General features: G+C 49.4%; 1 protein-coding gene across 1 annotated transcript in view; it reads right to left on the bottom strand.

The window, feature by feature from the left end:
• LOC105284688 (serine/threonine-protein kinase minibrain) overlaps nt 1-20221 on the bottom strand; it is a 63416-nt gene that overhangs the window by 12205 nt on the left and 30990 nt on the right. The window contains exon 3 of the mRNA XM_026972141.1: nt 15109-15359. Within this exon, the coding sequence (XP_026827942.1) occupies nt 15109-15359 (251 nt within the window). The remainder of the gene's footprint in view (nt 1-15108; nt 15360-20221) is intronic.

Genomic DNA, 20221 nt, shown 5'->3' with positions numbered 1-20221 from the left:
AAAAATCGAGCGGCCAAATCGATGAATTTTCTTCGCAACGCGCGCGAAAGGGGTATTACTGAAATAACTTTGACGATTCTCATTTGCACATCATGATTTCTGCCTCTCTCTCTTGACACGCCTGTCATAGTACAACTAGTATGGGTACTCAGTCATTTGTTTGGCTTTGTGATTGTCCTTTCTGCGCATCGTCATCTTTTTGGTAGCAACCAATGAGACAATTGTTGCATGTGCAGTGTAAAATCAGTGACATGCTTTGACGAATCAAACGCTGGATGACCTACCAAAAACGTGGCGGAATACCACGTAATCGAGAACGAAAAGATCAAAGGGCCGACAGAGAGTGACCCTACTGGTTATACTGTGCGCCTGTCACATTCGCGTTAACGTGAAAATTGCGGGAACACGATATTCGATATTCGATGTTCACGTGATGTTCGCCACCCGACTCGGGACTGGAAGAAGCGCTTGAAGAGGAAGCACCGCTCACGAACAAACGGCGTTTCTTCCTTTTAATTTATGGCGGCTCTCTCTTGGGGAATAAGATCAGAATCCGGGACGGCACGCGGGATCGGGGCGCAAAGCTCTCCTCCTCGTTCCCCCGTCGCTCCCGTGAACCAAAGTTTCGCGTGCTCGTAAAAGGCACCCCGTGAAACGGTTGAAACTTCGGTGTCGCCACTTACCGGCGTGATTCCTCCAAAGGAGGACACGTACAACGGAGGAAACGCTGCGCGACCTTATTTCGTGCCCCGTATATACGGGTCAGTCGGAAATTTAATTCGCATTAAGTAACTTGTATCGAACGACGCCGCGACCGCGATCTCAAGGGGGAGAAGAGCATGATTCATGATTCAACTCCCTTCCCCTCGCATGTCGTCGAGAAAAAGCAACCCCCGGTTAGACTCTTGCGGATCTACCGACACCTTTTTACTTCGAGAATGACTTCTTACTCTCGACGGCTAGAAATCAACGGTTGATGCTCATCCGGGAGAAATATTGAAAGTCGCTCTAGAGAGTCATGATGGATACGCTATTTAACAGAAACAGAAAAAAAGAGAAAGAAAGAATTAAGAATTAGCCTTATTGTTTCATTTCCTCTGGTATTCCTACATAGTTTTGACATATCCTTGAATCGAGATTGCCTAACGAATGAAGTGTACAGTGATAAATAGTGCAAGCATACAATAATAAAGAGTACAAGATGATCCGCTCACGTGGTTGTATCTGATAAAAGCGCGAGGCATCGAATCATCGTTCGAGTCGATTCGGTCGCGTGGGCAGAGGAAACCGGTGAAACGGACGACGCGAATTCATCGATGCGACTGGAACGCACAGTTTTGTTGGCGTCCTTCTCTCTTCCTCTCTTTTTCTTTCTTTCTTTTCTACTACCTCTTAGCGACACGAGAGACGTCGTCGTGGAGGACGTCCGACCGTCACCGGGCAATGACGGTCCTCCCGACCATCGAGACTCCCGCTCGTTCTTTCTCGCTTTAAGCGTTCTTTCTTTCTCGCTCTTGACCTCTGATCAACAGTAGCGATGCTAGAGAGAGATAGACGGAAGTGTGATCAGGGCCGGATTTACGAGCCTCGTCGAAAAAATTATCTATACGAGCTTCAACAACATTGTTGCGTTCAGCATTCAAGAGACCTTCCCATAAACCTGTACCACAATCTTGAAAGAAAAGACATCAAAGTTCAGTCAGCGGTGAAAATGTATAATTTGCGAGGTGATAGGAATCTCGAGCGCTTTAGTTGTGCCGGAAAACGTCAAAGAGTCCTTCGGCATGTGTGTTCTGTGCGACGTCCTTTCACGAATATTTCCTGAGAGGCAGATAATCCCGGGAGAGAGGGCCCACCGACGTTGTGCTTGAAAATTAGAACGTCGAACGTACATGCGAACAAATGGACACGGCCGATGAACGGCGACCCTTTTTGCTCCCGCGGAATGGAACCACGGATGCAAAAAAGGCACCCCGTTTGAGCGACGTGAAAATGTACACACAACTTCTCCCGTCAATTAATCTCCGTAAATTCAAATAGATTCAGACCCTGGAAGCGATGCGTTCAGAAAACTCCACTTGAGAACGGGATCTTAACGCAAAATTTACCGCGCGCAATAAAAACACTAAATAGATTCCTCGGAAAACTTAATGAAACATCGAAATATTGGAATGAAGTATAAAATCAAATTTTTATTCGTGCAATAAAATGGAAATAAGAAACGTAGGAGGAGAAGAAGCAGGAGCTCTTGCGCGGCGGCGCGCCTCTAGCTTCTCTTTCTCTCTTCCTCGCCATCGTTCCCCGCGCACGATCGTCCTCTCTCTTTCTCTCCCCCGTGTCTGTTGCTATGCGCCAGTGCATGTGACCGGCCCCATACGGTTGCGTTCACCACTAGAGGAGCCTCGCCGAAAGCAGCGCAGGGCCACGAGGACAACGATGAAAAGAGAGAAGAATATTTCCTCGACGCTCTCGTCGAGGACGTGTCAATTTCGATTCGATCGAAGAATCTACCATCACGATTGTTAGTGTGTGGGGGATGTTGTCGGCAAGACACTCCGCACTTCATCAGGATCTCCTTCTCTGGGAAGAAGAGCGCGGTAACACGCGGCTGATTGCGATCCCTTATCGCAGGGGCGTCATTCCCGATTAATGAAATTCGGATCCGTCCGAAATCGCCATTGAGTGGATCACATGGAAGATCACCGCGGTGATCAAGATAGATGGGACAGCTTGCGAGACCCTTGCGATCGATCCCGGAAGGAATACATCGTTATTAATTCTCTAGTCGCTATCGAAGAAGTCACGCCGCCGAGGACTCGTTTCGGAAACCAGTTCTGAGCGATGACGGTCCCGGAGCGTTTTCGTACGTTGTGTCGAGAACGAGGCTCATTAGGTGGCTCTTTGCGTCGCGAGAGATCGTCGCCAGGATTAAATTATCGCGCGATCTCGCTATATGATCGCGGAAGAAACTAATCGCGATGCGCGTTAGCGGACACTCCTCCGTTCCCCATTTTCCCGGGATTTATGCTCCAGACGCAACCGCGAACCGGACTCGCAAGCGCCTACGCGCGCGAGTACGCCGTTCCTTATTTTAGACAAGTGGAAGACTCACTGTGGGACAAGTCCAAGAATGTAGTTTTTCGCAGAAAACACGATGACACATGAGAATCACGTGCATGCGATGACTTGGAGCGCGTTCATCGGACATCGATTTCATTGCTGCTGCTGACAATGAGTCACGTGTTAGCGAGCGAGAGCGCTCAACGAGGTGGACGCGCGTCCCGATCTCGCCGCGGAACGAAACGGTTTTCCCGCCTTTTCCGCTTAGTGAACTTCCGCTCTCGCGTGCCGCGACTTTGCGAACTCCGCTCGCGAAAGCGGGTCTCGGCGAGCTATTTATAAATCCGCGTCCGCGCCGTTTCATTCGCGGCGGTGACGCCGAGGATGATCCGTGAGAAGTCGTGGATGATCATCCTCATTCTCGTCTTTGTCATCGTTGTCGCGTCTGCTCGCAAACGTTCAGGGCTCAGAAAGAGGCGCGTTTGGCACCCGCCGAGGAACGCGATATAACGCGATCGCGTCGTCAGCTGACTGGACGATGACGAGTCGACATAAATTCCGTTGCGAACGACGTCACGCGACAGTTAGATTCGCATTCCGCGCGCGCGTTCCTTCTCTCTCGCTCTCTGTAGATCTCTATCTCTCTCGTTGTAATTATTTATTTATTATAATTTTACTTATTAATTAATTATTCTTAATCATATTTTTTACCACGCTCGCGACTATCCAACAAATTTTCGAGGAAAAATTAATGTTATGTCATTCAAAAGATTCATATGAAATAAAAAGATGCTACATCAAATTATCTAAAAAGCTTTTGCATATTACTATGCATTGAATATCTTTTTTAATTTTAATTGAAATTGAAATTTATTGAATTCTTTGACAAGTACCGCGGATGAAATGGCCAAGTAGCAAATTAATTATAAGCGTCAAGCATATTCGATCGTCCAGTGACGAGCGAGAGATAGAAGGAGAGGGCCATTTGCGAGTCACGCTCGATAATTTTCAAAATGAGCGCACCACGCGCGAAGAGTAGCTTTCTCGTTGCACCTTACGTCTGCATCTATTCTCTACTCGGTCATTTTTTTCTATCATTCCTAACGGCCACTTCTACCTTCCGGCTTTCTATACGTCCTGAAGCTCCTTCTGGAGTCGCGAATAAAAATTCCGCCGCGCTGCGGCGTCCTCGAGCCGAAGATTGTGCGTGGCGCGAGTCAACCTCGGTGCGGAATGATGTATTTTTTGCATGGGCTGTCGAAGGAGACTGCTGAAGGGAAAGAGAGAGAAAGACGGAGAGAGGAGGTGAGGAGGAGGAATGACGAGGCGGCACGCCACGTCACCGGACGACTGCGCGAAGCCGTTATGAATCCTCCTCTCTGAAACGCACGGCGCGCAGGATTCAAAGAACGCGAGCAGAGGAAAGGAGAGGAGAGAGAGAGAAGCTTGAGATAGAAGGAGAGAAATATAGATAGAGAGAGGAATGGATCGGAAAGGACAGTTAGGTAGACAGATAAGAGGGAGGCAGGACCGGCCAGACGTATCTCGGCACCCTCGACGAGACTCCGAGGAGAAACTGCACTTATCTTGCGTAATCATTATTGCAGTTTTCTTAGAATTTCTTAGATCCTTTGGCAATTAGTCCCATCTCGATAAAAGTATCTGAACACTGATAGCTGCGACCGATAGCAAGTACAAAGCTTGGAGACGAAGAACGCAAAGAGCCTCTCTCTGGAGCCTTTCGCAAACTGGAAACGCAAGTGATCAGACTTCGCATGAGTATACCTTGACTAATTCGAAATAGATTTGCCTTTATCGTCCGAAACCTATTTCCTGAGATACCTCTTGAGATTTCCTAAAATATCGGCGACGATACCGTAAATGTTGCACCAAACGAGAGCTTTCCGCGACGGCTCTGCTCGGGAAAACGAGCCGATTCGAGAGAGACTATCAGCAAGATGACGCTCTCTCCTCCCCCTCCTCCCTCTTTCTCTCTTGCGCTTCCGTGCTCGCTCTTGAGCCTCGCGCGATCCACACGTTGAGCGTAAGGATGGACCGGAGTTCCGTTAACCCCCTTATGGCACACCGGAAAGATTGCCTTATCGCGGCGACGCGGGGTACTCCGTACAAGGGGGTTAACGGGACAGCGTCCGGAACGACCACCCAGCGATTCCGCGTCCTCAAGTCCGAGCCTGGGGAACGAGCAAAGAAGAGGAGACCGACAGCGGACCGACCGGAGGGACTAGGAGGATGGGAGGGACGAGAGACAGATAGAGGGGAGACGGGGGTGATCGGGACTCAGCAGCCGGAGTCATGAATGAAGTGACAGACGAAACGAGCGAGAGAGTTGGCGGCGGCGGCCTTCCGTTTCGCGACCTTCTAGCGTCTTTCTACGTGTCGCGTTTCTCCTCCGCTCGTATTCTCGACTGCTGATGGACCACAGACGGAGTCTGGGCAGTGTCGATTGCGGCGATCGATCCGCCAACGAATGGCAAATTCTCGACGACGAGATGGGAGAGCACAAGACGAGAAGAGGGAGCAGGGGCCGATGAATCACGATTCGAGATTGCCGGGATGAATCGCGCGAGATGAGATGAACGAACGTGTCCGAGATCGGAGGCAAGGAAGGAGCCCGCGTTTTTCCGCGTTTCGTCGTGTGAAATATCCGCGTAAGGAGGCACGAAGGGACGCGGGCTTCGCGGAGGCGCGTTACTTCACCGCGAGGAAACTTTACGATGATTCTTCTCGAGAAGGAATAAACGTTACGTGCGTCTCGCGTCGCGTGCAACAGGGAAAACCCATCCTTCGCGTTTCTTCCTCTGGAATGGTATTTTTCCTGGACAGGCAAGCCCGTTTGCCGTCGCGGGATTACGTATGCTTCTCGTACGTGCTAGAACACGGTAGGATTCCGCTCGGCAATGCGCAGGGCGCTGAAAGACACCAGGCTCGGGCCTGTAGAAAGAACGCGTGGCCGTTTCTGAGTCACCGAGCTCGAACAACGGTCAACGGAAAGTTTCGGCACGACCAGACGACAGAGAGCAAAAGAGAGAGCGAGAGAGAGTAACGAAGACGGAAGGAGAGGAAAGACGAAGGGAGAGAGATAGACAGATAGATAGATAGACAGGCGCGGCGCGGCACGCCGCGCTTAATCCGCTCGAGAGCAAAATTACTGTCGGACGAGAGAAAGAAAGAAAGAAAGAAATAAAGAGAGAGAAAGAGAAAGATAGAGCCAGAACGGACAATGCTCGGAGTTGCAGGTAATTCCGCGGGTTAATTATCGCGGGTGATTCGGATGCGAACGCACCCCCTCTCGTCGTCATCGTCCTCCTCGTCGTCGTCGTTGACGACGACGCGGGGGGATTTTGAAAATCTGAGAGCGCGAGAACTACCGCCCACGTGGGGCGGCTTTAATTTATCACGGCGGCGCGCGCGCGAGAGAGAGAGAGAGAGAGAAGAGAGGGTGAGCGGTGTGATAAATTAAAACCTTCTTCTCTCCTCTTCCCTCCTGTCCTTCTTCACCTCCTTTTCTTCCTCGTGTTTCTCTGGCGGCGCTCTTCCTCCTCCGCGGTTACCGGCTGTATGATTTATTCCGCGAGGCAACGCGCGCGGGCGTGCGCCACCGACCGCGGCGCATCCGCGAAAAATAAACTCGGCCGTCGCCTCTAATTAGCGGCGTGAGTGGATTTTCGCGCTCACGTAAAGCGCTCGACGAGAATAATCCCGCGCGCGACAACGCACGCCGAGATGCACGCCTCCGCGCCGCGCCGCGCCGCTTCGCCCGTGATGGATATTTCGACGGATTTTGGTACCACGAACACGGATTCGTTTACTTCAGGAACCAGGACCATCCCGAAAATTTCAAAAATAACAATCCTTTTCTGCGGGTGATGCTCAGAACGAGCGTAACGTCCGCACCGTGCGGACTCGCGCAACAAGAGCGCGGATGCGATTGTTCCGCGAGAGGTGAATTGTCATTGTCCGGAGCAATGAGAGAAATAATCGAACGGGACATTAAGCACGATGTGATTAAACGGGGACACGCCTGTCGTCTTCCTCCTCCCCTCCTCCTTCTCGTCTTTCTCCCGTTCGTCGTTTCGGCTTCAACACGAAAAGACCCTTGGGGAGGTAAAAGTCTCAACGAGCCTCGCGTTTCTTCTATCGACGACTTAGATCGAGCAGCCGATCGAAGTTTCAAGGACGTCAGGTCGGCCCAAAAGAGGCCTAAAACTCTCCGCTCGACCTCCTTCCCTCCCTCTTGCTCGCGGCGGCGACTATCTTCTCTCCTCGGCCCTTTGTGCGCACGGAAAGCCGACGCTCGCGAGCTCGCCGAGCGGAAGGATCCGGCGGAGGATCCTCGAGGGGGCTCAGCTAAAATCAGAGCGGACTTTCACGGGCGGGCGATGCGAAACGCGTCGAGGAGACGCAGGGGACCATACCAGGGGGGGACCCCCTTGGTTCTTGGTGCTCACTCGCTCGCTCTCCTCGGCGAGGAAACACGTGAAACGTAACACGCTCAGCTGCACATCGAGCTCATCGGTGGACATCGGCGAGACTTTATTCTAACCCACTCCCATAGAATTTCACATATACGCGTCTCTGATCTCTGTGTCTTCGTTTCTCTTTCTCTCTCTCTCTCTCTCTTACGCGCGTTTCACTTTGAACAGCGACTACGATTACGACGTACGTACGTCCTGCTTTTGCGGAACTTTATGCTCGCTCTTTTCTTTCCCCTCTCCGAGGCTCTTCAGAACGCTTAGAGATCGCGATTTCTTCTCGTTCCACCAAACGATTACCGTAAAGCGTTGCGCGTACACAGACGTGCGAAATATCGCTCCACGCTTTCCTCAAATGGATTTTGTATGCTTAAAAAACGTAGCTCTCCAGCACCGTTGGAAACACCGATCAAGCAAGCCCAAATATAGTCAGATATAATTGCAAAAAATATTAATTATTTATATACTCTGAAATCCTAAATATATATGAGCGCGTATTACCGCAGAAGATTATTTGTTGGCTGAGAGGTATTCATATTTAATGCATAAATTGAGACGGATACAGAGAAGGAATCGCGTGGCTTCGTAAATGAGCGATCGCTCACCCGCGACCGACAGAGAAATTGCAAAAATTCACGATCCTCTTCTCGCTCTATTTAAGGCGATATTACATCGTTCGCTCGGCTCGATTCTCTCTTGCACGATTTCCGAGCCGCGTCTCGAGGCCGAACGACGCCGCGGTGTTTACTCGAGTTTCCATTTTTTCTTCTCAATTTTCTCGCGGAAATAAAGAAATGTCATTTAGCGAATATTTCGTTTCGCGGATCACGTCAGACTCCAGATCATTATCTCGTTATACGTGCGTGGGATAATTGTCGCCGCGTTCGTTATACATATGTTACCTTGCCTTCATAACCAAGCACGTAGTTTTTCAACGGTTTTTCGCTACAAATATCGCGCTACGAAACTTAAGTGGAACTTTAACAGAACGTTAACTCACGCTGGATGCGGTGCGCCGCGGTTAAATATATAATGTACGCCGAACATTTTCTTCGTGATTTTCCTGAGATGCGCGCGATCATCCAAGTTAACGAAATAACGCCACGCCGATCAGGCATTTCGTATTTCAGGCGGAAAAACGGCTGATTAAACGGCGTCGTTGAAGGATGGCGGAACGCGCTAATTCGTACGCGGTTCTCTGCAGAGGCCACTAATCTCGCGTGGTCCCGACTCGACACTTGCATCCTCCTCCTTCGCCCGGGAAGTCCTTGAGTATCTCTCTTGCGACGTCGAAACCGGCTAAAACATCGTCAAGAACTTCGTAGAACTTGGTAGGTAGAGAGAGAAAAAGAGAGAGACGGAACACCTTAAAGATGGCCTCTGCCAGCCCTCTCTCGTGCCGTTGCATTATACCATGGATAAAACAGGACTCCCTTAACGCCGGATATTTTTTAGTGCATCCGCGAAAAGTGCGGGGTGCGCAAAAGTGAAATGCATCAAGCGTTATCGCGCCTCGGATTTAATTGAGAATCGCCGAGTTCGGCTCCGCTGGGACCACCTGGATATGTATAAAGCCTCGCGAAAATCAAACTTTGCAGATTGCCGGGGCTCCCTCGTCAGCGCAATTACACCGGATGAGTGAGAGAGAGAGAGAGAGAAAGCGAGAGACTAATGCCTCTTCTCATCTCCCGGCGCTCCCGCGGTGTGCATGGGCCCTTAACGTACGTATCCATGTACGTACGTACACACGGGACGGTGGCATCTGGGTCGTCTTGAATTATTCGCGAGGCTATTCTGACTCGTGACGAGCGCCCCGAGCGATGGGATTCGATTCCTCGCCGCGCCTCCTCCTCGCCGACCTTATGTCGCCGCGACCGACCTCTCGACCGACCGACCGACCTGCCGGTTCTCGTGAAATTCTCTCGCCACGAGCCCGCGAATCCACGCTTCTGCAAACCACTACCCTCGCCGTTCGTAAGCGGAAAACGCGCGCACAATCGCCGAAAGTCAATCTGCAAGTCGATTAGCCTCTTGTCTGATCAGTCTCTTTTTTTCTTTTCTTCTTTATCTTCTTTTCTCTTCTTCGGCAGAAATATGTTTTTATTTTAGATAATGAATATATTGCAAGCTCAGAATTTCTATTTTTCTAAAATTTCATACTACAGCTTATTAATAATTTTTTGTTACGTCTCACGATATCGTGCTATGTGTTCAGTTGACGCGAGGAGGAAGGACGAGTCTCGAAAGGACGCGCGAAAGGTTGCACTTTCGACCCTTGATTCCCATAGGGTCACGTTGCAACTGATTTAATTTCAAATTTAAACGTCGTTTGAATATAAATTTAACCGGCCGATCCCACAGGCCATCGAATAAAATCCGAAATGGTGATAGTATAATTCAAGCTTATTCTTTACGTGCACCCCGGACCGGAAATCGCGAACTTGTGCGATGATTGTTTTACGTTTACGTTGACTGATTTTGATGGACGCTTGCGTACGAGTACTCTCTTACGAAATGTTTTCGATGATACGAGAACGGAGCAAATGAAAATATCATTATCAATGAAGCCAATGAAAATTGTAAAAATATAGAGCAACGAAGCAACTGTAATAACCATACCAAATTTAAAATTCTGATCGTAGCGAGCTTGTATTAACTAAAACACTCGCGACGTCTTAAAAGTAGTCGATAAAAAATGGCAATTTAATATGCGTTACAATTTCAACGACGCTCGAATATCGTGCCCGTGATATTTTCAGCCCGAGAGTCGGATTTTAATTTTACCCGTACTACATCGTGCTCACAATAAATTACTCGCCACCGAGTGATATTAATATTAGTAATCGCTGGAATCGCGATTCGATTTAACGGCAACAACAAAACGCCAGAATTAGCGCGCGATCAATAGGAAGGAAGCCGCGTCGCTTCGCGAGAGATCGGCGCGTTTTCTCGGACCCCTCGAAGGACGATATTACGAATTCTGCAGGCGGGAGTGTGAACTTTTAAGGGAGTGGTGCCCCTCGATAAAGGATATCGGCTGATTCCGAAGGCCGCTGGAGAGAAGGCAGGAAGAAAGACAGCAAGAGCGGAGACAAAAGAGAGAAAAGGAAAGAGAGAGCATTCTCAGAGCGTTTTCCCGCTGTCGCGTTGCTCCTTTTTCGCATCTGTCTCGCAACAACGTCCGCCCTCGTTTTCTCGCAAACTCGCGAGGAAACGGAGCGCGAGCCGCGCCGCGGGGCAGAGACATGCGGCGAGGCGTTTCTCTCTCGTATATATGTTAAATATTTCGCGGTCTTGTCCATCGTTCTCCGACGTGCGAATTGATTTTATTAGCTGCCGTAGACTCAGGAGGGATGTCGGTACCACGCCGCGTTGCCCGTTATTTGTCGCGCGCCGACGTGCATCACATTGCGCGACGTCGACCAGGAATCGCCCCGTTGCGTCTCGAAGATCTCTCGCGAAACGAATACTTTTGTATAATTGCCAGAATATGCTCTTCGATCCCGCGATCGATCGAGCATGCACTTCGCGAGAGAGTTCCCGAGTTCCAAATAATAATTGAGGGAGATAATTAAGGGGAGTCCAAGGAACTCCAAGTATCGAATTCGTGAATTTCAAGTGAATTGCGTTCGGGACTCGCGTTTCGATGCGGATCTCACCTGGCGATTTGAATTTTCCTCGGCTGCGGAGAGCGATGGGAAAGGAACAGGGAGAAGAACGAAGTGGAGGAGACGATGGTTAATATCCGCCTCGTTTTTCCTCGCGATTCCGCGAATAATCGGCACGGCCGGGCGAGAGACCGCATCGACACCGAACCAACGCACACAAACATATGGGAGAGGGGAGGAAGAGAGAGAGTGAGAGAGAGAGATGGTAGTCCGGCACGGTTGGCACCTAGGCGCATAGCTAGTCGACCTGCATCCACAGGATATGCAGGATTCCGGCGTCGATGGACCCCACACCACTGGAATGCGCCGTGAACGAGCTACACAGGCTCCATACTCTGTCCTCCCTCCCTCTCCCTCTGTCCTCTTCACTTCCTTCAGCTTCCCCTTTCCTCCTCCGTTTCCTCCTCGATCTCGCGCTTCAGCTTCTTGCTTCGGCACGCGCTTCTTCTTGCTTTCTTCCTCTTCTTCTTCTTTCATCCTTCTCCCTTTATCTTGTGTTGATGCGTCTCTATGATGTATCTTTCTCTTTTCCATTCCTCTCTCTTTTTCTCTCTCTCTCTCTCTCTCTCCTTGTTCTTCTTTCGGCCTTCTTACCGTTTACCAGTTACCACCCTGGACGTGTTAATGGCTTTGGCCGACGACTCAGCCGTTACCAAGTGCGAATCTCATGTCACACCGTCACCAGCCGGGCTCTCTCCCCCTTCTCCCCCTCCCGAGGTCGATCGCGCTGTCGACGAGTCGAGCGGACCGAGCGGCTTCATGCGATCGCGAGAAACACACGACGTAAACCTTCGCCGGGAAAGACGGCCGGCGACCAGGATAAACGTGCGATCGTCATCGCTATTACTCGTCTAAATACGTAATTCGTCCGTAAAGTACGCGGAATCCCAGAGAAAAAGGCTCCTCGAGTACGTGCGATTTATCGACAGCCACATAGAACAGCCACTGTCTGTCTGAAGAATAGTCAGCGCGATGGGAAAGACCCATTTTCCAAAATTACGGAAATCGTTTTGATAAGGCGGACGACGCATTTGACCTCGTCGAGCCGTCCTCCTCTACCCCGCACCCTGCATCCGTCACCTGTGCGGAGCGCATTTTCGAGACACTTTCAGTAATTTTGGAAAGTGGCGTTCTCCTCCGCCAGCACGTTCGCCAGCACATCCGTGCTGCGATCGGCGCGCGATTTATCCGCGCGGAAGAACTTCGCAAAAGAGGAATCCTGCGACGAAGACGTTCCGCGCATAATCCGTCGGTAATCCATAAATAGTGATGCGCGCGGACGCTTACTTATCTCTCTAAATTTCTTGAAGTGGAATCTTTTGGAGTGAGACGTCACTTCAAGAAATAATGAAAATACCAGTCGAAATGAGTGAAATTTCACCAAATTTTGAAAAAGTGAAGTTAACGCGCAGAAAATACGACAAGTAATCGTAAAAGGAAAAGTACACTGAAAAAAAATCTGGTTCAACCAGTTTGTCTGTTGCAAAATGGACGAATCAGAATTCCTTTAGGAATTACCAGATGAGCATGATTAATTCCTTCCTGTTAAATTTACTAGATTTTCTTGATAATAATACTAAATGTATTTAGTTAAATTAACATGACTGTTTAGTGAAAAGAAACGTTCTTCTGTTTCATTACCGTGAGTTTTCTTGGATTGCTGTAAATGAAATATCATGTTGATATTTATACAGGATGTCCCGTAATAATCGCCTAACCTCTCGCATGCCAATAGAGCAGATCGAGATGAACAGAAAAGTCCCATATCATTTTGCGATATTCGCAATAATAATCGAAATATTGCATATTAAAGTCAAGCGAATCCAGAGCGCGCGGAGGCAAGTGCCGAGCCGCTCGAGGATATAGGATTATTATTGCGAATATCGCAAAATCGTATGGGACTTTTCTCTTCATCTCGATCTGCTCTATTGGCACACGAGAGGTTAGGCGATTATTACGGGACACCCTGTATAAAAAAATATAAGAAGAGAACACGTTTTTTCATCCGCCCATCACTTCACAGCCATTGCACTAACTAATTTCATTTCACTAGAGGAGGAAAACGTGCCGTCCGTGCCGATCCGTTTCCCGAACATGCATCAACACGCACGACACGAAACAATAGAATGCTGCTGGAGTGCCCTGCGATCAACCAGAATTCTGATTGCATCTTCGTTTGTTCTTATGTCTAGTGTAATATAACTAGAAGTTTTATAGATCCAACTGGAAAATACTAACCAAATTCTTATAGTACAGTCTATCAAACGTTCTAGTTATAAAATATCCAGTCCTATCGTGATAACTAGAAATTCTTGGTTAGTTTAACCAAAATGCATTCTATCAGATACGTCTTGTTGATACAACCAAATCGTTTTTCTCAGTGTATTTATTCAAGACAAACGCGAGCGACTCTGACTCTTCATCGACCAGTGGTATCGACCTGAAATCGATTAGTCAGCCAGTATTACAAAAGTCCATTTCGATAACTGTGTAGTAATATTGTATAAGAAATATATTTGTTAGTGTCACGATTAACGTGAGTGCAGTTGATCTAAGCAGTTATATCCGATGGAGAATTATCCGATTCTTCCGTAGTCCTTTTCGTCAACACGCCGCCGCGCCGCTTGCAAAGTCTTTTCAGAATCGAGGCATCGTCGAAAGCCTTCAAAGTGACGCTTCGCACGCGATTGACACAGCGATCTTAATCCGACGAGTCTTAGAAGGGCGATCGGAGTCGCACGCCGATTCCGTCGGCTTCGACGTCACGCGCCGATTTGCCATTATCGGCATTGTCGAGATCCGCGATGCGGTAACCAGCGACGCGGGCTACGTGAACGGGCGTTTCGTATAAGGCTCTGATGGGGATCCTTGCGTGTTGAGGCGTCCCACGCTGCTCGTTAGTCCCAGTTCCCCATGAACCATCTCGTGTTCGTGGCAGCGTAGGCGTCGCGACTTCCTCGCCGACTCGCGGGATCCCACGCCCCCCCATCCCCCGTCATCTCGCGTGTCTCCGTGGATATGTCGCGTTAATTAAACTCGCGTTATCGTTGACGTCATCGGAGATGCTGTAATCATCCGATCAGCTGTAGCAATTAGCACTTTCCGCGCGCTTCGCTCGCGCGATCGGATCGTTGTCGTCGCGATTTCGTTCACTCGCTCGCTGGTAATCCTGCTTCGGGAGGAAACGTTCGATACGCGTGTGTGTTTGTGTCGTAATAATTAAAATTATTCCGGGCGAGTTCGCCTACGCGCCCCTGGCGCTGGCGAACCACCCCCGTTGTTATTGGAGTCGCGTTACGGATATATACATCGGGACATGTACGTCAGAGCACGGCTCTCGATCGCCCCCGTGCGATCGGCCCGCGTCAGGATCCGATAGACCATTTTCTCGTAATCCGAATATAGACGCGCGCATCCATCACGTTTCTCTTTCTCCCTCTTTCTTGCGCGGGCGAAGCGTGGGCTGGTGACCGAGCGACGCGATGCAACACCCGGTAACCCGGTAAACTTTATTTTCGGACGTCTCGACGTCTGCCTGGCCGATACGGGGAGTTTGGGATCCGCTCGAGTTCAAGGAAATCGTTTCCAACTCCGAGAAAAATCTCACCAACACAATACTCAAATAAAAAAGAAAAAAAATCAGACTAAGGACGGCCTGATAGCACCGCGATAATAAATTCCTAACATTCCTACTATTACAGCGTTAAGATAACATACCTAATACGATAACGATTTCAGTACCGATAAATTGAACTCATCTATCTCGACCGAATTATTTCTTATTTTGAATTTGATGGCGGATCTAAGATAGGGCATCGCTTGCCCCGCGCAGCAGGAAGAGTCGGCTTCCCCGCGGGTACATGAGAGTAGAGCAAGCATGATCTTACCTCGTTGATGTGTTTGTAGGTCTTGATGAGATCGACGCTGAGCTTCCTGAGGGGCGCCGTCGCTGGATCGCGAAACCTGTGGGGTATCCTGGCCTGCATGGCGTGAATGTCCGAGGGGGTCTCCTGCGGAACCCCGCCGGCAGCCCCGCCGCCCGCGGCACCGCCACCGCCGCATACCGCGGAGGGCATGGGCTCCTCAGCCACCAAGCGCCCGTAAAGGGGCGCACCACCGGTCCCCGTTCTCCCGCTCACTGAAAGCATCAAGAGACAAACGCGATCAATGCATGCGAACAGCAAAGCGCGGTACACCCCTTCGTCCAACTCCCAAGCTTCATCACGACCCGCCGGCGCATCCTCTTGGTCCCGGCTCCCCCGCACAGGGAGACGGGACCAAATAGTGCGCTATTTGGGAGTACTCCCGAATATATGAGCGTACCCCCGGGACCACCACGTGCCCGGGGGCAATTTCGTCGATTAAATCCTACTCGGTGTTGATTTATTCCGCAGAAACGCATTACATCCGATAAGAAGAAAAGGAACGAAAGTCACCCTCACGATCTTCATCATCATTATTTTTATGGAATGGACATAAAATATGGGGGACGTATTCACACGGAGTTGCCCGTTTCTATTTTATTCTCATTTTTATTTCGACTCCTCAAACTTCTTTCGGGATTCCGGAATCTTTCGCCCGAGACCGCGCACGCACGTGTCACTCGCGTTACTCAATATTGGTTTTCGGAATCCGCGTGTAATTGCAGGGAGATTTTGCACGGTCCGCCGGCACGGTGCACCGCGAGGGATCAATGCGCGGCCACAAGTTCAGTCGACGATCAATATTTGCGTTCGCCGCTCCATGTTGACGTTTATCTGTTAAGTTTATCATTAAGTAATTAGATTCGCGTATTAATTAGGGAACGCCGGCCGACCAAGTTGCAGGTTGTTTTCATCGATGATGAGATTTCAGGTTGTTGCGCTTGCCGCACGGCGAATAATTCCATTGCGGGGCAAAGTCACGCGCAATTTCATCGGATCAACATTAACATCAGCCGAATAAATAAACGTGCGCGTGGTTTGCGCACCCTTACCGAACCAGGATCTTTTATTCGCGCGTATCGATAAATCGCCTGACGGTAAATGTAATGGTCCCGATGCAGGAGTATTTTGTCGTACCGTCAGCCGCGATAGTCAGGTGGCATTTTAATTTAACGTTACGTAAATGCTCGTAAATAACGTCCGGCAAAAATCTCAGATGAGGGAGGAGAGATACGAACGGTCTCGGTCGCGCGGACGTCGCGATCGTCATAATAGGGACGGCGGAACTGTGATTTATCGCTAATCGATCACAGCCGAGCAATCGACAAGCGTGTCGTAAATAATCTAACGTCCCGCCGAAAATATTGCGCAATAATACCCGACGTATTTTATCGGCGCGTATCTGCCGCACTTTGTGTCTCCCGATTGGCGACGACGATTGAGCAAGTGGTAATGCTCGCGCCGTTGATCTTTATCTCCGCTTTATTTTCAAGGTACACTTACCGAAAATTTAGTTCAGTGGCAAATGCGCGCGATATTATAACAAGCGCGTGCTTCTCTCTTCGCTTCTAGTGTCCATTATAATCATCATCCGTAAGAAAGTAATGAAATAAATATAAGTTCAAATAAATATCGATTTTGTGCGAAAATTCAATTTTGTTTCATGCTTGAAAAATGGTATCTTTAATATAATTAATTAAAACACTGGAGTAAATAAAAACCATGCGTGAAGCAAACGACCTGCATTTTCCGCACTCAATAATCGCTGTTCGACTAAAGCTGCCGTGCCGAAAAAGTTAATCCCACGCTGGGCAGTGTCCGTGTGGTTTTCGTTTATCGTCGTTTCGACGCATTTGTGCAGCGTTTCCGTTGGCTCCACTTCCGTGGAAGAGAACTTTACGCAGCGCCGATCGATGCTCGGAATTCTCGATTGGCACACCATTCTGCGAGAATATGTACCCTTTCGCGCGAGCAAGGCAAGGTGGAGGTTGGCAACGATCAAAGGGGGGTTGCTCGCGATGATTGCCGCGCGTATGCGGAAAAGGACGGCTGCTTCTGTGTAAAAGTAGTTTAACCGACAAAGACGACAATTGCGAGGGTGAAATTGCAATGCGTTTCGAGAAAGCACGCGTGTTAAGAATCGCGCGGAGTTTGCTTACAAGCTCATAGCTTTTTCTCGTAGAGACAAATTGTTCTCATAGAAGACAAGTGAGGACAAAGCACTAATCGATCTGTTCTCGGAATTGTTATGAGCTCGAATCATCAAGTTCTGTAACGATCATTTATAAAAATTTCACGAAAATGGCATCTAAATACTCAATCCTTTTTTCTCTCAAAACACCTTGCGCGTTCCAGCGGACTCTCTTAAGCATTTTCGTTGGCCGTTCAAGCCGAGGGCTCTTTAAGGTGCCGCTAAGGGCGCTCTTCATAACGAGGACGAACGCTCTTGCGGCGAGGGGAGGATGAGGACGAAAGCGCGAATGCGGAAGCATCGACAATTAACAGTCTCGTCGCTGGATGATTTTCGCTGGGAAATTCTTTTCTGCTGCTCGTAATTTGTTAATGCATCGACAGCGCACGCGGAGTTCTCCCTTTCGCAAAGTTTGATAGTAAATAGTGGAGTTCCGCCCGCTCGTATCTTGAATGCCTCCTCGAAAGACTCCTCGAGAAGCACAAAGAGAGCACGAAACGTACTACGGCGGCAATTTAATTGTTTTTGCATATAAATTGTGCGGAGTCGATGAAAAGAAAGGAGGGTCCTCGTTAATTGCCGCTCTCGCATGCACTCGCGCGAATGCATCCGATCGACCGATATATCGTCGCGAGTCGTAACTCGTTCGTTCTCGGGAATCAGCTGACTGGTCAAAATGAGGAATGGCTCGAGATATTCACACACATGCGAAAAAGAATTCGGCCGAATACTGCCCGAATTCGCGAGTGCATTATGAATCCGCTCGGTGCCATCCGAACATCGCAAGACTTTCGATGCACGATAAGGCTGACGATACTTTCATGGAGCTACGAAGAGGCGACATTAATTTCAACGCGCAGTTTGCTTCACTGAAAAATAAAGGGAGAAATATTTGTTTTAAATATCACGTTGCATATCGTGACATTACATGTTACGGAGAAGTGATGGTGCGTTTTCGTTAATGAAATGACGAGGGGAGAATGCGAGCATGACTGGCTCGCACGCGTGAATGCGTGATGGACTGAGCATGCGACTGAGACAACGGATGAATGGACGAGTGTGTACAAACGAATGAATGAGTAAGCATCGGCGGATGGACATGGGCGAGCGAAGTGCTGGCTGCACTCTATGCGGACGCTCTCCTCGCGGAATTATAACTGAATAAATATATATATATATATATATTTTTACGCAGGTCCACATCCGGAAACACAAGCGCGACAGGGTTCTATCATCTACCTGAAACGCGAAGAGCTCGAATTCTCGCTGAAGCGCCGCATCTCTCGTCTAATTAAACGAGGAAACCGTTGTTATCATCGGCGTAGAATAAACTGCACAATTTTATTATTTTGCAGATAACGATCCGCGCGAACGTTACGCGCGTTATGTCGAAAGACGAGACGCGCGAGAGACACACGCGCGCACAAACGGAAGAAACGAGAGAACGATGGAGAAAACGACGAGAGGAGCAGCTGGGCGAAGGGAGAAAGAGGAGCAGCAGGAAGAACAAGAGAAAGAAAGAAAGAGATGCGGAAACGAAGCGTACAACCGAGGAGGAAGGAGGCAAGGGGTAACGAGAAAATCACGACTAGGTCGGGTCAAATTTGCGGGCTGTCTATCCCCTTTGACCCGTTCCTCCTCCCTCCAGAATGTCCCCCGCTTGCCCACCTCGTGCCATACTCACCCCTTATCCACCCCCGTCGCTTCTCTCTCTCTCTCTCCCCCTACCGTCTCCTGCCCTCCCTCCCCTCATTTTTTTTACGAGCCACTGCGTATCGGAAAGCGGAGCTGACTCCCGTCCCCAACTGCTCGCCGCCGCTCGGCTCCGTTTGAAATGTAGGCCAGGGCGCGGTTGAATGAAAAAAATATTCATTAACACGCGCCCGGGCACAGCGGTTCTCCACCGCGATCCGCCCCGGAACACGTGCGCGGCTCGCGTGCACGCGCACCAGCGATGACTGCCGTCATCCTGGTGCCGGTGACCCTCGTCGTCTCATATTTATGCTCCGCGGATCCGCGTTACCCTCCACTGTCCGTGCTGGGCGGTGCGTTTCCGCGCGCGTTCTCGCTGCGTGTTTCCTACTCACGATTGATCGAGCGAAAGGAAGAGCTTTTGACGATCAGGAAACGATTTCGCCGAGCTGGTAAAGCTCCGAAAAGAATATCTTCCGAGAAAATTTCAAAGATACTGTACATCCCGGCGGCTCGATCGTGAAACATTCAGCCGCGTATCGACACGGGGGTGCGCGAGGAGGCGACAGGATCATTCTCTCGGTCGATGCGGGCGTGCCGGACAGAAGTGTTTCGCGCGAGTACGCCACGGATCGCGCGTATACGTCGCTTTCCTCTCTGTAAATTTCTCTTTTTCTCGTTCACGAGGAATCGAGGGTTTCCGATGCTGGAAATAGAACGAGCGTGCGCGTATCGGACCCGCTCAATTCCGATGACGAATTAACGGGGGCGGTTGTGTGCTTAAGGGGGGAGCCTGCTTTAGAACGCTGAAAATAAGGTATATTTTACGAATTGTTTTTGGAGAAACTATACAGCGGATCATTATAAAACTTTGATGCATTTATTAGTACATGTTTAAAGATAAAAAAAATTATTTTTTGATTTGAATATATCGCTTGTAGAGGTCGTCCTGGAGAAATCTTAGTGCAGCCGCGTCGCCGGCATTGCAAATTGGTGAGCATTCTCCTGCCTCCGAATTTCGTCTAAACTGAAAAATTGAAATATCTTCTCGTTATTTATGAGTTCCCATCGTCGATGAACCAAAGAGAGAAGAAAAAAGTTGAAAAGTGCCAAAATGGTGGAGCTTAGAACACAAAAGTACGATTTTTAGGCAAAGGTTTTGAACTTTTTCATGCAAAAATAATTGTTTAACTT

The sequence above is a fragment of the Ooceraea biroi genome, chromosome 9, assembly GCF_003672135.1.
Source record: "Ooceraea biroi isolate clonal line C1 chromosome 9, Obir_v5.4, whole genome shotgun sequence".
NCBI lineage: Eukaryota > Metazoa > Arthropoda > Insecta > Hymenoptera > Formicidae > Ooceraea > Ooceraea biroi.
Note: the sequence above shows the minus strand (reverse complement) of the source record. Positions and strands in the feature narration are given on the sequence as shown.